Source organism: Ambystoma mexicanum, chromosome 5p, assembly GCF_040938575.1.
Source record: "Ambystoma mexicanum isolate Mex_15411 chromosome 5p, UKY_AmexF1_1, whole genome shotgun sequence".
Taxonomy (NCBI): domain Eukaryota; kingdom Metazoa; phylum Chordata; class Amphibia; order Caudata; family Ambystomatidae; genus Ambystoma; species Ambystoma mexicanum.
Window position 1 is genome coordinate 908,937,488 of NC_090930.1, and position 22,005 is coordinate 908,959,492.

At 45.5% G+C, this 22,005-nt stretch overlaps 1 protein-coding gene across 2 annotated transcripts in view; it reads right to left on the reverse strand.

Annotated features, from left to right (window-relative positions):
• Positions 1–22,005, reverse strand: part of ADCY1 (adenylate cyclase 1) — a 2,048,432-nt gene that overhangs the window by 123,888 nt on the left and 1,902,539 nt on the right. For both annotated transcript variants that reach the window (XM_069613341.1, XM_069613342.1), the window contains one exon: positions 4,883–4,981. In XM_069613341.1, the coding sequence (XP_069469442.1) occupies positions 4,883–4,981 (99 nt within the window). The remainder of the gene's footprint in view (positions 1–4,882; positions 4,982–22,005) is intronic.

A 22,005-nucleotide genomic window follows, 5' to 3' on the forward strand; every position in this document is an offset into this window, starting at 1 on the left:
TACAAAGCGGGAGAAGCTGCTCCGGGCCTCCTGTTCGGAGAGACTTTCGGCAAGGAAATGGGCCGCTTTGTGGGCACATACACTTCATTGGAGAAGTTTTTGCCGGGACTGGTCGTTACAGGGGTCGCTCGACCGGTCGCCAGCAAGGAGGAAGGAGACCCCCTAATCAGAGGGCCCAATACTGGGAGAACAGGCAGCAGGAAACGTTCTTCCCAGCCATAGGTCGTAACACCAGAGGGCGCAGAAGTAGAGGTTTCAGACGGGGGCAAGGATTTACACCAGGTAAGGGTGATAACCTACCCTCCAGTGGGAGGGAGAACAAGTATGTTCTGGCAAAACTGGCGCACGCTTTCCAGCGATGCTTGGATTTTGCAAACCGTCAGAGGTCTACAGATAGAATTTGTGCAGACGCCAGTGCAGAGGAGAATGCCCCAGCACTCGCGCCTAGCGATAGCAGAGCAGAAATCCCTGAATTCCAAGTTAGAGCTGCTAGCGAAGAAAGGAGCCATAGAGAGATGCCCAGTCGCACCGAGCTTTATAAGCAACACGTTTCTCGTTCACAGGAAGGAGAAGGTACGTCCAGTTATAAACTTGAAAGAGCTGAACGGATGGATAGTATACCATAATTTCAAGATGGAAGGGATGCATCAACTCAGAGACTCCCTGAGAGGGGGAGACTGGCAGACCAGGCTAGACTTGAAGGACGCCTACCTGACAATCCCTGTACAGAGGCAGTTCAGGACCTTCTTAGCTTTTCACTGGAAGAAACAGCTCTGGCAATTCAAAGACAATGGCCCTCATTCCGAGTTAGGACTACACCATGGAGTAAATAGCTCCATGGTTAGCAACCATGGAGCTATTTACTCCATGGAATACCGGCATGATGAATGGAGTAATTTCCGGTCCATTCCAAGGTTGGATGGACCGGTAATTCCCCATTCACCATAGCCCTTCCCCATCCCCATTTCTGCCCCCATAGGGCTCAATGGGAATGGGGAAGGAGGTAATTACGGCACCGTAAATTACGGTGCCGTAATTTACTCCAAGGTCACTTTGCGGGTCCCGTAATTTACTCCTGCTAAAAGCAGGAGGTAAAGAGGGACCCGCAAAGGGAACTCAGAATACGGAGGTAAGGGATTACCGCCATCGGTGCCCTTACAGGCGCCGGTAATCCCTTACCTCCAACCTCGGAATGACCCCCAATGCCATTCGGGCTTGCGTCAGCTCCTTGGGCTTTCACCAAATTGATGAAACCCGTAGCAGCAGCCATTCGAGAGAAAGGCATAAGATTGATAATATACCTGGACGACCTCCTGCTTTTAGCAGAGGATCCAGAAACGTTGAAATACCAGACGAAGTGGGTCCTGGATCCGTTACAATCCCTAGGCTTCTTAGTGAACATAGAGAAATCGGATACCAAGCCAGCTCAAAGAATAGATTTCCTCGGCTTCGTGGTAGACACAAGGAAAGCCACACTGGAGCTTCCGGCGAGGAAGATCCAAGACATAAAAAGGGAGATCAGGATGTTTCTGAGGAAGAGAGTGATCTCTCTGAGAGTCCTAGCAAGAATAGTGGGCCTTCTAGCAGCGTCCATACAGGCCATTTTTCCAGGTCCTTTACACTATCGAGCATCACAAAGGTTGAAGATAAAACATCTGCAGCAAGGACTGAGATATCATCAGGCCATACCATTAGATCAGGAGTCAGTGGTGTAACTGGAATGGTGGTTGCAGAATATGGATGCCTGGAATGGTCGTGCCATATTCGGGGATCGCCCAGACCTGATCATAGAGTCAGACGCCAGTCGTTTAGGCTGGGGAGCTCGATGCGGAGAATTACAAACAGGTGGGAAATGGAGCGAAGAGGAGCTGAAATTGCACATAAACTGCCTGGAGCTTTTGGCAGGCTCCTTCGCGATAACGACTTTCACAAGAGACAAAGTGAAGTCGTGCGTCCTGCTGAAGATGGAAAACATCTCGGCAGTTTGTTACATAAGCCACCTAGGCGGAACAAGATCCTGAATGGTAGCAGCGCTAGCAAAGGATTTTTGCATTATTGCCTGCAGACAGGGACGTCAGTGACAGCGGAATATCTGCCCGGAGAACTGAACGTAGTAGCAGATTGGAATTCCCAGTACCTCACAGACTCCAGCGACTGGAAGTAGGATCCGGCAGTGTTCCATAGGCTGGAGCTGAGGTGGGGCCCGATCCATCTGGATCTTTTTGCGTCACATCTCAACGTGCAGACGCCCAGTTACTTCAGCTGGAGGTTAGACCCAGTTGCCAGCGGTACAGACGCATTTCTCCAGGACTGGACAACAGGGATCCATTACGCATTTCCACCGTTCATGATGCTGAGCAAAGTGCTAGCGAAATGTCGGAGGGAGAAAGCAGAGCTAGTGTTAGTAGCACCCTTGTGGAAGTCACAAGTATGGTTCCCGACGCTGAGAGTCCTCCCGAAGAAAAGCCACTGCTCACGGACCCAGCTGGGCAGTGTCATCATCTGAGAGTGAAGGAGACACCCCCGCTCGTCGCGTGCAGGATATCAGGAAGCGTTGGGAACTGCCAGGCATTTCGAGACAAGCTGCAAGTCTCTTTGAATAATCCTGGGCTCCATCGACTAGAAGGAGCTAAAACGCGGCTTGGGCCAAGTGGACTAGTTGGTGCAGAAGGCGAGATATTCATCCCTTTCAGTACCTGTAGTAGCGATTCTGAATTTCCTAGCACAGATTTTGCATGACGGGAAAGCATTCCACACCATAGGAGTGTACAGATCAACGATCTCTGCGGGACATTTACCAATTGAAGGAGTCCCGGCAGGTGAACACTCAGCGGTTTGCAGGCTCATTAGAGGAGCTAGATTCAAAGCACCGCCAGAGCCTAAATACAAGGTTCTTTGGGACGTGTCAATGGTGCTGCAATTATTAGAGAGTTGGCCAGCAAACAGATATCTATCTCTCAAGCAGCTGTCAGGCAAACTAGCAATGCTGCTATGTCTCATATCATGTAAAAGAGTATCAGATATCAAAGCGCTAGAGGTTAATAGGACGAGATTCGGGCCGGAAGGAGTGACCTTTGTAATAGTACAAAGAACCAAGACAGGCACTTCCACAATGCACTAACCGTATTTTCGGAATAACACTAAATGGTGTGTTGCTAGTTGCATTAAGGAGTATGAGGCTAGAACAGCAGAGAACAGAGCAGCAAGTACGAAGCAATTGCTAATAGCGCGTAGGAAGCCCTCCCATGCTATAAAGACGGCTACCATCGCGAGATAGGTCAGGGAAATAATGCAAGCAACGGGGATTGATCTGCAGAAATATGGAGCACATTCCGTAAGAGGAGCAATGGCGTCCAAAGTATATGCAGCGGGGGTACCCTTACAGGATATTATGGCAGCAGCAGACTGGGCGAATGACCGTACCTTTAGAGAATTCTACTTTAAGCCTGCTGAGAGTATAGCAGTGTCTGTGTTGGGACAGCTTTAAACAAGCATAAGGCTTGCCTCCAGTCGTGCAATAGAATAAAAATTACCCCTGCTAACTGCGCAGGGAGTATTAATTCTATTAAAGACTAGGAGGCGAGTATTAGATCCCACCCAATGTTTGTTGCTCATATATGCTGTATGTATATATATTGTTATGATGATATGATAACAAACGCAGACACCACCCTGACATTGCTATTTGTTTCTCGTAGGGAAAGAATAGAAGAATAGTTGAGCAAGGTGTCTGCTAAGGAACAGGCGTCAGCGCAGTGGAAGAGTTAGCGCCCAGTTGGTGCAGAAGAAGTCTTCGCTCAGTTGGCAAGACGAAAAGGTAATGGTTAAAATACATTGAGAGTGTAAAAGAGAGGAGGAGCTCAGGGACAGGAAGTGGTCATAGCTGAGCTGGAGTATGAAGGACTACAGAGACTATGGGATATGTAGTTTGAAAGTCACTTGGGACATTTAAATGTTGAAATGTTGTTGTTTGGTTATAGTTGTTGAAACTGCTGAAGAGTAGTAATAAATGAAGTTGAAGCATAATACTCGCCTCTTAGTCTTTAATAGAATTAATACTCCCTGCGCAGTTAACAGGGGTAATTTTTATTGAAACACACATAGTTTTACGCGAGTGCTTCTATTCTCCCAAAAGGATGTGGAAATGTAAAACCTCCATTTGCATTCATTGCAAATGCACTGATACTTGAACACACATGCAATCACTGATCCAGTGTCTCCTGACCCACAGAGAATCAGTAATCTATTGCATTTGATCGTTTCTGTAACATTCCTGATCGTGAAATGAATGGAATAGATAGTGCCAGAATCCAGCCATCCTTTCAATTCTCAATTCACAAGTCCCTCTCATGAATTTAGGACTTACAATATCACATCTACAGGAACAGAGATTCAAGGGCAAGCAGCCCCTTCATCTCTCTCCCCGCCATATTTTTGTTTGTGGTCCTCACATAGGGATCATTACACCAAATAAGAAAAATAGAGAACAGTGATATAAACATTTAAAGAGCAAGCGTATGCACCCCTTAATTCGCATCAACATATAACGTGCTGCAGCCAAAAGAATCCATGAAAATGACACGAAATCAGGTCAGGGACTTCAAGTCATGGAGAAAAATGATAACACACAATTAAAGAACACTTTGTTGATGCAACGATATGATATCTAAATAATGTGATCTCAGCTGTCAAGACTGTTTTGCGTTTTTTGTGCAAAATTTCAGTGTACACGGAAACACACAAATCTTCAACATATATATCCCATTTTATCCATTGTATCCATGTACATAGCACAGCATAATTGTATAGGTGATTTGAGCATGACATGTTTAAAACATAACTTGTCTCACAGAGATATTCACAATGCTATATGTAGCTTTACCTTGGTTCCTGTCGTTGGTACAAGTCCCACAGCTCCCATGTATGTGCTTCCAATTGTCTTGATCTTTTCAATGTCCCTATAACATTCCTTGTCCAGAAGCTTTGTTTAAAACATAAAACTGGTAAACATTATATAACTATGATATGTCTCCTAAAAGGCTTCTAAATAGTTAGTATTTACATTAGCAAGCAAAGCATAAACACTGCAAGAATGAAACTATTCAAGAATTTAGCAAAAGAAAACATTTGATTTAAAAAAGTAAAACATCTTAGCTAAACATATAATGGAATTAGCAACAAATTATATATAATGTAGAATCATAATGTAAGTCAATGACGATTATACTGTTAGTGATACATCTGGGCACAGTACTTAACATGAAGGTTTTTTCCCCTTGATTATACCATTGTAATTATAGGATTTATAGGCAAATAAAATGCTTGCAAATATTAGCTTTGAGTTCATTTTTTAAGGACAATACATACACACTGAACACATTGTCAGCAGGTTTAAAGTTGGTTTGGATGGCAGGATTGTTGGTTGAAAGCATTGATTTTTCTGAGAGCTCTAATCTTTATATTAAGAAGTTATTGTTGATTTATGAGTGTTTAACATAGCATTATTTAAAAAAACAAAACATGTTGTTAGATGTTTAGAACATGCCAAAAGTACTCATTGCTAAGATTACAAATGTTTAACATGTTTGCAAAGATCATAATATACTTTACAATTGTATGTGACATTGTAACAAACTACTCCAACCTACTTAAATTTTAACTTTGCTATGTTTAAAAATATAAACTGCTTTTCAGTAATTCCAAGCTTTAGAACAATCTTACAATACATTTCAATAACTTCAATAAAAAAAAAAACTATGAATACATTTGAAATTGTTACATTTACATTGTGCATCAAAGAACTTAAAAGGTACTACCATGTGTTATAAATCATACAAATGCATGTAAAACAATTGTCAAATTTGTTCTAGTATTTTCAAAAACTACAAATGTCTTTTCTGCTGATGTCTAATCAAGTGAACGATAAAACCATTTTACAATTATTCTGAACTACCTTAAATGTACTGTAATAAGTACACATTTTAAATATTATTTTAAAATAACGATAATTTATTAAGAACGATAAAATCACTTTCAAATATTTAAATAGATGTACTGTTTTTCTAAAAAAAGTAAAATGTTAGCTCAATAACAAGGACACCTGTCTTATAAATTGCAAATATGTTCCAAGGTAATGTCAAAGTCTTTAAAATAATAAAATAAAAGAGCTAATTCCCTAAAAATTTCAACTTTTTAAAAAAATCCCTTAAACATTTTAAACTAATTTGCCCCTGTTAACATGGGCTGAGTACGAAGTTAGGTTTATGCAATATTTCATAATTTATCCTACTTTTGTTCTCAACAAACCCTGAAATTTGGTGAAAGGTTTTCTGAAAATATTGCTTTGAATTTTCCAATGAAGAACTGATAATTTGCCAAGGATATTGTGTTCAAAATGAATACATTACTTTCAGAGGACAGATTAGGGCACACCAATTATGGAATTCCCTATAACATGCATGCCACTTTGGAATTTATTGGAATCAAGTTCTGATAGACTGCTTACTTACTAAACTGATATATGGAGTTGGAGTTGCTAACAGTGAAACTCAGACAGACTAAGTGACGGGTAGAATAACAAACGTGTAGAATAGACCTAGGCATATACAGTCTGATATCTGAAATCTGAACAGCTGCATACAAAATAGCAGCTTGATTTGATTTCTTCCAAGTAAGGTATTTGCATAAAAATAACATGTTGGTATAGAGTCTGCAAAGCATTACTCTATCTTTTATTAAAATGTGACCGAATGGTTTTAAAGCTGTTGTGCTATAAGACACACTGCTGTCCAAACTAACATAACCTCACAGACAAGCTGCTGACATAAGCAACACATTGTAAATATACAGTAAGAGGAGTGAGAATCGCAGATTTAAAATGCTCACAATGTACATGTGATAACCTGAGTCACTGCTCTACCCCTTTTAAATCTTGTTAGAAACCCAGCAGTGGACAGACTCAATAGGAAATGTATTAGTTTTGTTACTTTTAATGCCATGACATGAATGGTACTATGACACATTGTTATTGGAGGTAGCCTGTCAATAAGATGGATGGAGGTGTATTAGGACAATGAAAAAATTAATCAACATGAAAGTATATTGTAGTCCTCAGTCCTTTGGTCATACTCTTATTCCCATCTGGTTATGCAAAACTTCATGCAACAATCAAAACTGGAAGATGTGCCAGCATATATGAGGGTAGGATTCATGAATATTTTGTTTGATTTGCTGGCAAAAAAGATGAGTATCTAGTGAGCAGTGTTTGCAAATTTCTAGATGTTTATTTAATGCAGATTCCAGATTTATGAGAAGAATACATGCTTCAGGAAACCTATGGATTCCATGCTCAGACAAAGGCCCTCATTACGACCCTGGCGGAATACGAAAAACGATGGCGGAAATGTAATACCGCCATCGAATACCGCCCGTTGCGATCATGACCCGTCACCGTAAAGTACGATGCCATTAGCGACACCGTAGCGAACGCCAACGCTAACTGCACCAAGTACGCGCACGCGCGCCCTGCAAAACCGCAATATCCGCCATGGCGCAACGGTACGCGAATGCTGACCCCAGCGGACATTCACCTAACGCCATCAAGCATGGCGGAAAGTACCATTCCGCCATGGCGAGAACTACGGCATCGCGAACCAACCGTAATGGCCCTACTGAGTGCCTGTACTCCACTCCCTGGCCACATTGCACAACTCCTCGTAGGCGCAATGCAGTCACACCATGCAACCAGCGAAATGTACAAGTCACCCATGCATGCCAACGAACAAATGCATGCAGGGGCCCCAAGTGCCCTGTGAGTGGCCATCCACAATTGGCAACACACCATTGCCGTACTGATGCAGCACAGGCATCTGAAGGTGCAAGTACACCAAAACGAACAGAAAATTCCATGACACAAAACAACAACAGTCCCCCATCGCTTGCCACCAGTGCAAATCAACATCCAAAGCAGTAACCTGAGGGAGACTGCACCAGCCCTGTACACATGCCAGTAGTCAAACCAACCATCAGCATAAGGACGTACCACACAACTGTACCCAGAAGCCGGAACCCAATGCAGAACACCTCACAATACATCACGCCACAAATCGGAATATGCCACATTACTAGCAAAGAATAACGCTACACGGTAAATATCTGAATATAAATTTAATGCACATCAAAATCACCAAGCCCATACAGCCATTAGAACATAAAATCACAAATGATCAGCATTACTGTGGGCTGCATCCGCAATAAATGACCAGCTTCCCCATGTGTGACGCCCTGTACCTTCATGGCACACAGGGGCTACATCAACGTCCAAAAAGGCAACATGGAAGCGCCTATGACCGCAGGGCCGTCCCATGAAGTAGGCACTAGTCCAGCTGGAAGCTAGGTATGCTGCACCTAGCCACTAGTACTGCGTAAGGGCATGTGGGCCATTGGCGATCGTCCCATAAGATCGTAATGGTGCTCCACTGATTAACTCGAAGCTGCAGGTGTCGACTGTAGAAGCCATCTGCAGGAGTGGCGTACAAATGGCAGCGGCAGAAGGGGAGGAGATACCTGTCACCCAAAAGAAAAAAATGATAGTATGGGCATCCGAACTCCATATGCATTACTCACTTCATTCAACACACCAAACCTACAACCATATGCATGCTAGCCCACTCATAAGGATCAATTGCACCCAAAAATCACTTGCGAATCATTACGACACAAATCGAGGTGAATACACTATTCCAAACGAGTGTCTGTGTGCATGCGCCTGTCAGAACAGGATCCATCAGATGGGATCATCAACGTGCATAGACACAAGTGATTGAAGGCGCGTCGAGACAGGGAGGGTTCAACAAGGGCAGACAGACGATGGTCCCACTATGGCAGCCTTGCATCACATAGCCCAGGGGAAGGGGACAGATTCCAAATAGCCATGTACATGGCAGACTCCCAATTAAATCATCTTTCCATGCATCCATTCATCATTCCCTCATCCCGTAATGAAAACGCCTGAATATTCACTCACATAACATTCGAAATTTCCATAGAGTCTGTGCGTAATGCAGCCTTCAAAATCCACTGTGCTCCTGCCCGGATTCCTTGTGTAGTGAAGTCACATGTATTTGGGAACGTCCTGCCTTATCGTCCACTACGCCATGGCGCATCCCATTCAGACCATATCAATCATTGCATTCCCGTCATGGGCCCTGTCCCAAGGACATTCAACAATAGAACGTTACATTTCCAGTCAGACCTGTGGGCGTCTCCACGCCGCTAGTTGAAAACCGAAAGCGCTGTCCTTCGAATTCCTCATTTGCAACATCACGTTGAAAAGGCATCTGTGAACGCTTGTATTCACAAATACATGTATGCAGTGCGGCTGTGTGTGAAAATGGTAACTGGCCTCAATCACTGATGGGACTCCCCGCCGTCGGAGGACGTCGGTACAGTGCTGCATGAGGGTCCACCGTTGATCGAGCACTACATTCCACTGACCCTTCACAAGTCTGCTCGCGAATGCAAATATAGTATGTGCAACAATGGGACCATAGCAGAATTAACATATAAACCAATATTCCACAGCCATCGGGATTAAGAACATGATTGCAAATGCAAGATGCCATGCGTCGAATTGCAGCGTCGTGTGCGGGACGTGCTCGCACGAAAGGCATTGCAGCTGACACAGGTGGAATGAATCACCACAGGTGAAGGCTATACAGCCTGAAAACACATAAATTGCATACCCAAACCCCTCCCACAACCACACCCACTCCAGAACGCTACCGGCAGGACTAGCGATGTTGGGCCTGGGGGACCTGATTGCACTGCAAGTACTCCAACTTCAAGAGGAAGACGAACGCCAACGACTGCAACAACCGGCCGCACAGAGGAGACGCAGGAGGAGGAGGAGGAGGGCAAGGCATGGCCAGCAAGCCCCACCAGCACAGCCACTACCACCACGCAGGCAGCCCGCAATCCCACGCCTCCGAGCTAATCCGTTCAACCTCACAGCTGAGCAGATCCACACCCTCTACCGTTTGGACCGGGACACCATAACCGCCATTGTCGACATGACACACGCTGACCTTGTCAGCATGATAGATAGCCCAACCGCCATCCCACCCCTACTGAAGGTGGTGTCTGTACTCCACTTCCTGGCCACAGGCACCTACCAGCACACAGTCGGACAGTTGCATGGCATTTCACAGCCACTATTCTCACGGACACTATTCCAAGTGCTTGATGCCCTCTTGAAGCACTCAGACGACTACATCACTTTACCACGCTCGGAGCAGGAGCTAACAAACACAAAAGTGGGATTCCATGCACTTGGCGGCATACCGGGTTGCATTGGTTCCATCGACTGCACCCATGTGGAATTGGTTGTCCCACATGCCATGGAGGCCCAGTACCGCAACCGGAAACAATATCATTCTATCAATGTGCAAATGGTGTGTGACTCCAACAGGATCTTTACACATTGTTCTGCCCGATTTCCGGGATCAACACATGATTCTATGGTCTTGCGGAACTCTAGAATACCACGCTACATGGAGCGACACGCAGGGCGCCGATCCTGGCTACTCGGTGAGTCTCATTTAATGCATGAGTATGTGGGGTAGGTGATGCGTGAATGACCTGGCAGGAAGGGGGGGGGTGCGTACGTAGCAATGACATTCCACAAACATCCTTTCTTGTCCACATACAGGTGATTGCGGGTATCCACTGAAGAAATGGCTCCTTACACCAATCCGGAACCCACAGGACCAGCATGAGGAGGACTACAACCATGCCCACTCACGTACCCGTGTGGTCATAGAACAGACATTCGGCCTACTGAAGGCTCATTTCCGCTGCCTCAGCAGGTCTGGCGGGGCACTCCTGTACCGCCATGAGAGGGTGGCAAAGATGGTCATGGCATGTGTCATGCTACACAACATGTGCGTACGTAGGAATGTGGCCATGCCCCCGACGCAGAACTGCTAGCACCTGAAGATGGTCATGATGAGGGTGGGGATGTGGCAGCACCTCAAGGGGTCCGCGAGGCACAGGAGGCCCGTGAATTACGGCAGAATCTCATAGATGCATGCTTCTAGCACTCACGCCTGGTGGCTGTTACATGGACACGGGACTTGTGGCACTGTGTGTGTCTGGGACATGCACAATATGGACTGTACGCCAGGATAGGCCTCGTACACAGAGATCAATGTCCACACATCTCATAGGATGAATATGAAGATTTGTATTGCAGATGTGAGAAGACATTACACACCCAATCGACCCGCCACCCAAAGAAGCCCAACACACCCCCTCCACCCTCCTACCTCCCCCCCGAACACCAGTGTCCAATGACGCTCATTGTCAGTGGGCAGACGCTATTGCAAGCCCCCTCTCCGGGTATCAGGGGCACCCCTGCCTGTGGAGCGCCGGGTCCTCCCAGATCTACCTTGGGGGCTGCCCTGGACGGAACTTGCAACGGATGATGTCTCTGCCTGCTCACGTCCATGCATGTCCCTAAGGGTTTGTGAGAGCTCAGTGAGCACACGGCGCACAGCGGCAAGTTCACCACATACGTCTTTGGACGTCGCATGCAGTTCACCCCTCAGGCTCTCGGTACTTCTCTCCATTTGTGCCCTTAGTGTCTCTGTACTTCGCTCCATTTCTGCCCTAAGTGTCTCAGTAGATGTTTCAATGGCTGCCTTAGAACCCCCACATTCATCAGCATGCTCCTTGAGGAGCGTGGCCATTTGCTGCTGTTGCACTATCATCTGCTCGAGGGACTGTTGCCTCTGCTGGGCCATGCCCATTTGCGGTGGTGTCACAGAGGGGCTGGACGCCTCATGTTGCCTTGCAACAGGCCTTGTTGGGGTTGGCCAGTCGTCGTCTTGTGGGTGCCCCTGCGTGGTGTCCTCATGGTGTACGGGATGAAACATACAGGGGGATTGGGACAGGTCATGGATGGATCCTACATCTACAGCACCGTTTTCTGTGTCGGAGCATGCTGGCATGAAAGCAGTTTCACCTATGGTGCTGCTGCCACCAGAAGCAGTGCCTTCTGTGGCATCCATTGGGGGGACCTGTGGTGCTGCTGTTGTGGACATGCTGGCTGCTGGGGTGCCTGTTGATGTCCCCTCCAGTGTGCTGCCACTCGATTTGTGCAGCTGCCGTGCCTTGATCCGTGCAGCTGAGGTGGAGGGTCTTTGGCCGTTGGTCTTGGCCCTCTTTGCAGGTGTGCTGGTAGGGGTGTCCTGAAGCTCGTCGTTGGAATCGGACCCTGTGGTGGAGTAAAGGAGGGCGAGCGTTATTCATGGGTCTGTGGTGATTGTAATGGCAATTGTATCACATGCATTGGGGTGGTACCTGGGGGTGATTTGGGTCAGGGCCTTGGAGGTGGTCTCATTTTTGTGTGCATTGGGGATGCAGTTATTTTGCAGTCTGCAGTTAGGGTGTGCATGCTGCACATGTAGGGTGTGTTTTTTGGTTTTTTGAATATTTAGTTGTTTGATCTGACTTTTAAGGGGCGCTGTCATGGCATTGTATGTGGTCGTTCTCCTGAACATGTGTTTCTATTGCACTATGGGGACACATGGTACTTCACATGGTTGGTAATTGGGGATTTGCCATAGTTTTATTTGGGCCACCTACCTGATTCTTCTGATGTCTGCACTCCTTTCTCCATCCCTCCGACTCCCTCTATGCTCTCCATTCCGATGGTGGAGGCACAGATTTCTTCCCAGGGGGTCAACTTGATGGGTGATTCCGATCCTCCCCCGGTAGCTGTGGCAATGTTCCGGTTGGCAGAGAGTATGCTCCGGACGCGTATCCGTAGGTCGTCCCATCGCTTTCTGCATTGCTGTGGGTTGCGGGGTGCGGTCCCCACCGCACTTACCCGCTGTGCCACCAGCGCCCATATGGCCTTCTTGTTCGCAAGTGCCGTCCTGGTCATTTGCGTGGAGAAGCCGACGGCAGCGTTCTCCTGGAGGGTCTCTGTGAGCACGGTGAGTTCCTCGTGGGAGAAGTGGACCTGCCGCTTGCGGTCGCACGCTTTTTTAGCAACTTTTCCCATATTTATTTTTTTAACTGGGGTGGCTAACGGGTTGGGATGTGTCTCAGGGTCGGATTTTAATGGTTGTGTTGGGATTCTGGTTTTATAGGTGTACGGCGTGCTGTTTCCCGTTCCGGCCCCATGTTTTTACTTCCGTTTCCGTATATTTACGGTGACCGTATTTTGCGCTGACCGCTCATTACGGTGACCGGTAAGATGGGTGGCGGAATTGCACCTAGGGCGACGTACGACGGCGGTAAGGGGCGTTTTGGGGTCATTTCCGCCATCGCGGACTTTGCACTTCCGCCATGGCGTAAAGCTCGTGCCCGATGGGTCAGAATTAGCCGCACTTTCCTCCATCGTGCAGTGGCGGAAACGCTATTTACGCTATGGCGGTCATGTCAGTTACTTTCCGCCAGGGTCGTAATGAGGGCCAAAGCCTGTTAAGAACAGAGAGGGAATCACTACAAATGAAAAAGTACTAAGGGACATGGCTGCCAGACATTACATAGTGGTGGAGCGTCACATTTAGAGCTTGAAGGAGCTTCACATTCAAAGCGCTTGCACCAAAAAATGTTGGGTGGAAAGTAATAACTTTTCAGTTTGATTTCAAACATTCTATTTAATTAGAATGACAGAACCTCAATAGACACCTCGCTGGCAATGGGAAGGAAATCAATACCGTTGCACCACAATTCTTACTATCTGCAGTCAAATCAGCTGTCAAGTGGGAGACATGGGAAAGACGATTTCCTGTACTATGTTTTTTCCATACATGCCTCTGTTGCAGTTAAGAAATAATGAAAACACTGTTGACATACTCATTATGATTCAACAGGAGAATATTTTAAGGTTTACCCAGCTACAGACCAAGAGGAGTTAGTGAAGAACTGGAAGCGGATAGTTGTGAGGTATTTTATGCATATTAGTTGGTTCTTCAGAAAATGGGCCTACAATATGAGAAAAGAGTGAACATTATATTGAACATTTTATTATAAAGATATTATTATGGGATGCACGAGAAAAGGCCGGCCAGATAGGTAGAGCATTCCATCACTGGACTCAGAGAAATGACAAACAAGTATAATTTTGCGTACTCATAAAACAAACATATAAGGTACTTCATGCTGAAAGTAAAGGAGCAAAAGTTGAAATGTGGAGCAAGGGTGACACCAACCTAGAAGAGCCACAGACCTGGCAAAAAGATGGAGCAAATGATACACTGTGTGAAAGAGTTAGCAGAAAAAGGAAGAAGAGGATGAGCAAAAGGAGTGTGCTGAGATAAAGGGGGGCAATTAGATTAAGCATGGGGATCGAGGGAGTAAAAAGTGTGTTGGGAGGAATGTCACCAGGAGTTATGCTCATGAAAATACTGGGACCAGCATAGAAAATTCAATGGGCAACAGTGGGAAGACTGAACGAAGAGTGTTTGGAAATAAGCAATATTGTATATATGGGAGCAACTTTCATGTTTCCAGTTCTACAATATGTCTTGGCAGAGATGTTGAGTGTAGAAAATGTGAAAAAGGGGACATGTTGCTTGTTGATAAGATCATTTCTCTAGAGGTGGAACCAGGGAGATATCTGGCACTGCAGGTAAGGACAGCATGATTGATGACGAGGGATAGTATTTCTTTGTTAGTGATGTAAGACACAAGAAAAGGAGGTACAAAAAAACACAATCCGTGGTTATGGTAAATGGTACAGATATTTTGATGTTGATTGACTCAAGATCATATTATAGCATTATTGATTGTAAAGCAAAGATCTGATGCTGCTGAACTACACTAAATAAATCCAGTATTCAAGCTGGCATATGCTGAGGGGTACTCATTGATAGTCTAGGTGTATTTTAAATGAGCCATCGCTTTTCGATCCAGTTAGTGGAAGTAGACCATTGCGGGAGGATCACCTGGGTGAGTGGTCCTCAAGGAGTGGGAGTGGGACACCGGATGGAGAGACACGGTATCCCTCACTTTTCTGTAACACCTTTACCCCATCCTATCAGATAGGATATGTCGGAACTCTACTCATCCTTATAACACAAACACTTTCAAACGGACAGCCCGCAATGGGAGAAAACTGACTAACAACCGGGCTGTTTACCTGACATGTCCCAATGCATTTGTAAAATGAGGTCAGGCGATTACTGACAATTACTCACACCTGACTTCCATTAAAATTCCCCACACAGATAAAAGGTGGAGCACAAGAGCACACTCTGAGCGAGGAAAAGCTCAGGAGGAAACAGCAGTTTCGAGACGGCAGCTGGTCGAGAGAAGAAAGATGGCAAAACAGGAGGAGATCACAAGGAGGGAAATTCCCTTGACCTTTCCAACAAGGAACCGTTACTTTCAAGAGCCCTTGAAATTGGAGAGTGTAAGACCAGAAAACCAGGCTTAAAAATCCTGTATTCTGTGTTGGAAATACCCGGGGCCCTCTAGCCTCATTAATCAAGATGGGGAGAAGCAGCAGCCACCTGGTAAAGTCATTGGCTCCAAGCACAAAACAGCATCAGTGAAATCAACACAGCTGGTGAGTAGGAGAGACTGATCCAAGTCCGGTCTGTGTTGAAGCCAAGGTTGCAATCAGAAACTTTGTATGGTGAGCACTGGAATGAACATTGTTAAAAAGCATGTGATAAAAGACACAGGTGAAGTTGAACTAGTAAATCTTGAGAGGAAAAGATACAATTCTTTTGACAGAGTGGTCCGGCATTGCATGTGTGCTCAATCAAAGTTCTCAGTAAGGTATCCAGCTGTGAAGTGGCAAAAGTGAAATCCAAAGAGTTGTAAAGAATTGTAAATCAAAGTGGCTCTGCTATGGGTCAAGCAAAACCAGCGCACAGTCGAAAGAGACTTTGAATTACAAAGGGATTTTGGTATAGAGGGCCCTGTTAATAAGATTTTAATCCTCATGCTAGAAAAGCCAGAGTATTTGCTAAACTCGCATGTGCAGCCTTTTCCCATGCTGAAAACATGGGGAAGGGAAGCTAATGTCTTAACTATTCTGACATATCATTCTGAGCACACTTTTATTTTGTACAACATGGTTTCCCACACCATTTGTATTTAGAAGCAAGGATTGGCAATAGGTTTATTAGCATAGGACCTTTTATCTTGACAAGACACCACTAGGACAGCGCTATTGTTATTTGATGGTCATAGCTTGCACCCATATTTAGATTTAGGATTAGATAGGTATTTTTCAAACCCAATTGATGTTCAGTAAACACCCTTGAACTGTGGTCACTTGTGTCTGTTTTATTGTTTGATACCATGCCTTCATTAATGGAGTGCCAAGGTTTTTAGCACTTTAGAATTAGCCACAACAAACCATCTTGTCTAGCTCCATCCAGCCTCATGAACATATACCACTTACATTACACAAGAAGAGAGTTTCCAGTGTAAGAGTGTGTGCTTTGGATCAGTCTTCGCAGCTGTGAGTTTTCAAAGTTTTATGCACTCACTAATAGGACATTTGAGGGAAGTATCATGCTTCCAGGATGATATTCTGGTAGTGCTGGAGACTGAGAAGAAACATGATGAGTGACTGGAATAATTTCTAAGAGTCCTTACGGAGGCATGTATGATGCTGAAGGAGGAGAAATGTCAATTTAGGATGAGATTCATAGATTACTTGGGACATATGTTATGCAGTGAAGGTGTGGAGACAACAAAGAGCCTGATATGCAAAACTGTGAATGTTCTCGTTCCCAAGAATTGTCACAAAGTGATTTTGTTCCTATGACTAGAAGAGTACTACACATAGTTTGCACTGCACTTCACTGTTGTGTATTTAAACAGTTGCCAGTTACGCAAGAAAGATGGTACATACATATGCTCAGAACAGTGTAGTTGTGAGTTTGATGACATTATGGGAGCTATATTGGGTGTTTTCGGCTTAACCCATTGTGATATGAAGTGTAATTATGTAGTGATGATGGATATTAACGAGAGAGGGTTGTTAGCTATTTTGTTACAGGACCTAACTGGCCTAAAGTAGGGGATTAATTAAAGTATTTGGTGATCGAAAAAGAAGCCCTCAGCGCGTTATGGGCATAGAGTAGGTTTCAGTGATTTCTATGGGACTGTGTTATTTACGCTTAGCCGTTAATGGATATCTCCAGTAATGGACTCAAGGGTGTGTTCTACTTATAGCTTTGGGTGTGTTGGGGTTGCTATTTTGTTTGTAAGGAAGATAGAATGATGTCCTAGTCCTTGTGGACGTTTATTACAGTTGGGTCGAGACATTAGAGGTCAATGAGGCTGGCTCCAGGACAGTGATGATATTTCTGGATGGGTCTATCCAGCAAGAGGAGTTTCTGGATAAGGTACTGACTGATGATGATGCACAACTAACTTCACAGACTATGGAGTAATGCATGCAGGAAATAGGAGTACATCCTGTAAAACCTATACTTTACCATTTGGAAAAGAATGGGTCTGTGGAAAGGTTTAATAAATCACTGATAGAAGGTCCACGGATGGAAATTGTTGTGGGGGAGGATGGTGTAGAGCAATTGGTGAGGAAGGTTGTAGCTTTCAGGCTAGTGGCCCATGTCACAATTGGTTTGATTCAATTTGAAGATCTCAGAAGGAGGAAACATAGTACCTCTGTCTGCCCTCCGTAAATAGTCTGTGCAAAATGTATGGATTGGGATGCAGTTAAATTGAGACACAAGACAGTGAGTCATATGATGGTGAAGATGAAAATAAAAGAGACAGAGTTCAAAGTTGGTGCAGAGGTACGGGTGAGGAAACTTGGTATTGGCCCCAAAGTGATGAGCTGAATTTGGGAGCCTCATAAAATGATATGGATCCATTGGGATGTTGCAGTCAAGGATGATGGAAGGATCTGGAATAAGGTAAAGGTAGCTGTGCAAAGTTCAGATTCTTTGGGTAAGGTTTTGTGAGGAGGGAGATGCGTATCATTCTGTAAACCATTCCTTTCTTTTCCTCACCCCACGTTACTGTCATTACTCACACTGCAAATCCTTACCCTTTCCTTAAATTACCTTGATATATACTAACATAGCCGTGAAACCTTTGAATGGAGTGTAGTGGGACCAGGATTTCAAAGAGAGAGGAGGTCTGGAAGGAAAGCTGAATGGGTTGAGGGTGATCCTGTGGGTCGTTCACCAGAACCTACCTAAATGTATAAAAACAAGTACATCTGCTGTGAGTGTCTGGTATCTGCATCCATGGGAGGGGTACAATATTCATATATTTGGCAACGGTACAAAAAAAGAAAGCAAAAGGCAAAGAAACTATTAAAATGAAGTAAAGAAATGTGTTGAACAAAACCTAATTTTCGGAATTGTTTGAAGAATTCATCAGTGGTGACATTGTTTCTTATTTCTCTTTGTAAACAACAACAGTGTACCATGCAATCTCATACAATGGATGAAGAGATTCAATGACAGAAACATCACTTTCTGGGTAACTGAATAATTGGACAGCTGGAACAGCTTTTATTAATAAAATATAAGTATACGTTTCTGCATTTTACAGGGTGACTGAACTAATCTGAACTACTAAAAATGATGTATTATATATTGTTAATGAGCATCTGGTGATAGATCAGGCAGACGTGTGACGTACAGGTGTACACAGTGGAGGCTAGTTGAATAATGACAACAGTAAAAAAATACATTTAGGGAAATGGATACTCTCCAATTAAATCAGAATAAAGTGTGCAACATCATATTTTATTTTAGAAAATCAAGCAGACAGAAATGATGTAGAAGAATCTCTGAGGTTTTCAGTCTACCCAACTATAATTGGGTGGAAGTGGAGTGATAAGATTAAGGGATTGGATTAGATGGTGTTCCGAATATGAATATTGATGGCAGCTGAATATTAAGTACATTTAGGTGTGTTTACCATGCAGAATAATGATGTTGAAAGCATTATTTTTGTTCTAGTTTTGGAAAAATAGGACTTGACACTGCTGGGTGGGAATACTTGCTCTCTTACTTCAGGTGCACAATCAACTCCAGCAATAGAGTTTACAGATGTTCCAGCATTTAATTACCAAACCCTCATTGCTTGTGACCTGGTGAACAGATACCCTTGCTCTTCTTTAACTCACAAAACATGAACTTTGTATCATTCTTGCTTACAAATCAATCTCAGTTGTACACCCTTAGACATTTGAAGTGACTTCAACTTTTAAGGATTTAAAGGGCCACTGGACAGAGGTAACCAGACAGATTGAGAAACCTGTTCAAGTTCTGATGCCCTGGATGTAAAGACTGGTAGGGGGTGCTGAACTTCCGCTCTCTATATGGTAGAGGAGAGGCACAGCGGACCCCAGCCAAGATTCTCTATTTGGTAGCAATGGACGAGCAATCAAGGCCTAGCTTCTCAGGAGGTGATGCGGGCTGGTTCTTAAGTACAGTGTAGTCCCCAAGCCCCAACAAAGGAATGTCCACACACTGTATTACTGAAAACACAGTCTTTATATAATTAATATTCAAAGGTATGTACACAATCACAATAACGCACTTTGTACTCAGAAGTCAATAATGATAAATATATACAATTCTACAGTGGTACCACTAATGTTATCAAATCTCATTAAAGTGCATCAACTGTACGGTTAAAATGTCACACAGATTAATAACGAGGAAACCAGCAATAGAGATAGGCAGGAACGTAAGATGGTTGAAACAATAGGCAGAACACTGACCCCTACCTCTAGGCGCAGTTCTGAGTGGAGATCCCCCCACCTGGGCAACCTGTAAATAAAAGATATATAGCACAAGCCCAGTCCATATGTTCAATAGTCTCACTTCTTCCTATTAAGGTTTTTACCCCCCCAATGTACCTGGTGGAGTAGAGTTCTCCGACGATGCGCCGACCGATCCTTCTTGATTGCCTCCCTTTCAGGCGGGAGCCACGGATCATCGAGAGGTGTCGGGGAACTTGACGTTCGGTGTCGGGGAATGGACGGCCCTTCTTGAGTGCCCTCCCTTTAAGGCGGGAGTCACGGGTCGTCGAACGTCCAACGGTGAACAGGGTGAACTACGGCAGGGAAGTGGCAGCTTCGTTCCTAGCAGTGCTCGTCAACGACAGAGCGTTGGCGTCCTGCAAGGATGAGGCGTGCGGGGCACCTCGGTGACGATAGTTCTGGACCGCAAAGAGATGATGAAGAACGGTGGCCCAGCAAGGGCGTCGAGTCGTCGGCGTCCCTGCGGACTGTAGGTTGCGGCAAACCCACCGGTGGATGCTCCTCGGTGCGTCGATGGTTGGGCCTTCTCCAGCGGGAGACAAGCGGATGCCGATGCAGACGAGAGCGTCCTATGATCAATTGAAGTTCTTAGGCAAATGGGAGCACGGCGGCTCCGGTCGGCGACGGCGGTCGTCGACAGTGGCGGACAACAGTCCGAGTGCTTCTCCTTGGAGTTCCTCAGCAGTCCCCATATCGGGTCGGCAGCCTGTCGAAGGTCTGCCTACCAGGGAGCGTTGGCAAAAATCAGCTGTGCACGATGGTCCCTCGTAGGTCGGGAAGAGGGCGCCTTACCAGGCCCTCTCTGGGTCAGTCCTTGGAGGCACAGCAGCTTTCGGATTTTGAAGGAGAGCAACAGCAATTCTTCTCATCCAGCAGGGCTTCAAGGTCAAGCGTTACTCGTCGTAGTGGACTTCAGCTTCTGAACACAATTCCTAGCAGTGAGAGGTCCCCAGATACACTGTTGATCTCCCATTCATTCCGCTGGGTCACACTCAAGCATCCAATCACGACTACGGGCATTCATGCAGGCAGGCAGCCAATCAGGCACACGAGGTATTCAGGCCATTCACTCCTCTCCAGACACTCACAACAAGCTATGTGTATTGGGACAAGTACCGAGCCATTCAACACTCCAAGCTGCATTCATACTGGTTTCAGGCAGGTTTGTCTCAGTCATTGTGTCAACCACCAGATACTAGACACCACAACACAATGCATATTCGTCACACACTCTATTCACCCAGGACCCACCCACAGGAGGTACCCACAACATACATCACCGGGAAGGCTCCAGCTAGTCTGACCGGGCCTTCACAACAACACCATATATGGCATTTCCACCCAACAGCCAGTCAGGGGGAAGGGACAGAGTCAGGGCTTCCCAGGACTTTGGTAAAACAAGGTAATGGGTAATAGAAAGCAAGAGGCCACCAGGGCGATCTTGTTTTCCATCAGGAATCAACTGATCCCAATGGCAGGGCCGGGGTATCCCAAAATGGAGGATACTCTGTGCACCTGTCAAATTCAGCATGGAGCTGCCACCAGCCCATACCCTGCTCTGTGGGCCACCCACAGGTGCCCAAAAACACACAGTAGGGGCACAGGGTTGTACCCCGACCCATGGGTGCCATAAGGGTATCCCACAGGTCTGTTCACCAAACCAAAAGAAAGAGAGCTGCACTGCCAGGAGTCCCACATGAGCTCCTGCGCGGAAAACACGACAGAACACACGATGAAAAGCAGTAAAGGATAAGGATACGGAGGCCCTGTCCCTCTGATGCATTTCCAGCATCACAGTCGCCCCCCCAAGACTGAGGTGGAGGTTGCCTAATCTCCCACGGGATAGACACCCTCATCCAGACGGTCAACATACCTTCTAGAAAGGCCATCTGCATTATCGTGACTCTTCCCTGGTTTGTGCTCTATGGTGAAGTCTAGCCATTGCAGGGTAATGGACCGCCTGAGCAGTTTCGGGTTCTCACCCTTCATCTGCATAAGCCACTTTAGGGGCTTATGATCTGTTTGGACCTTGAAGGTAGACCCCGTAAGGTAGGGCCTAAAACGTTCTAAGGCTCCAAACTATACTAAAACATTCCTTTTCAACAGTAGCCCACCTAAGTTCTCTACCCTTGAGTTGTCTACTGATGAATATGATAGGATGTTCTCTCCCTTTGTCATCTAACTGGGACAAGACAGCTCCAATTCCGGTGTTGCAGGCATCCGTC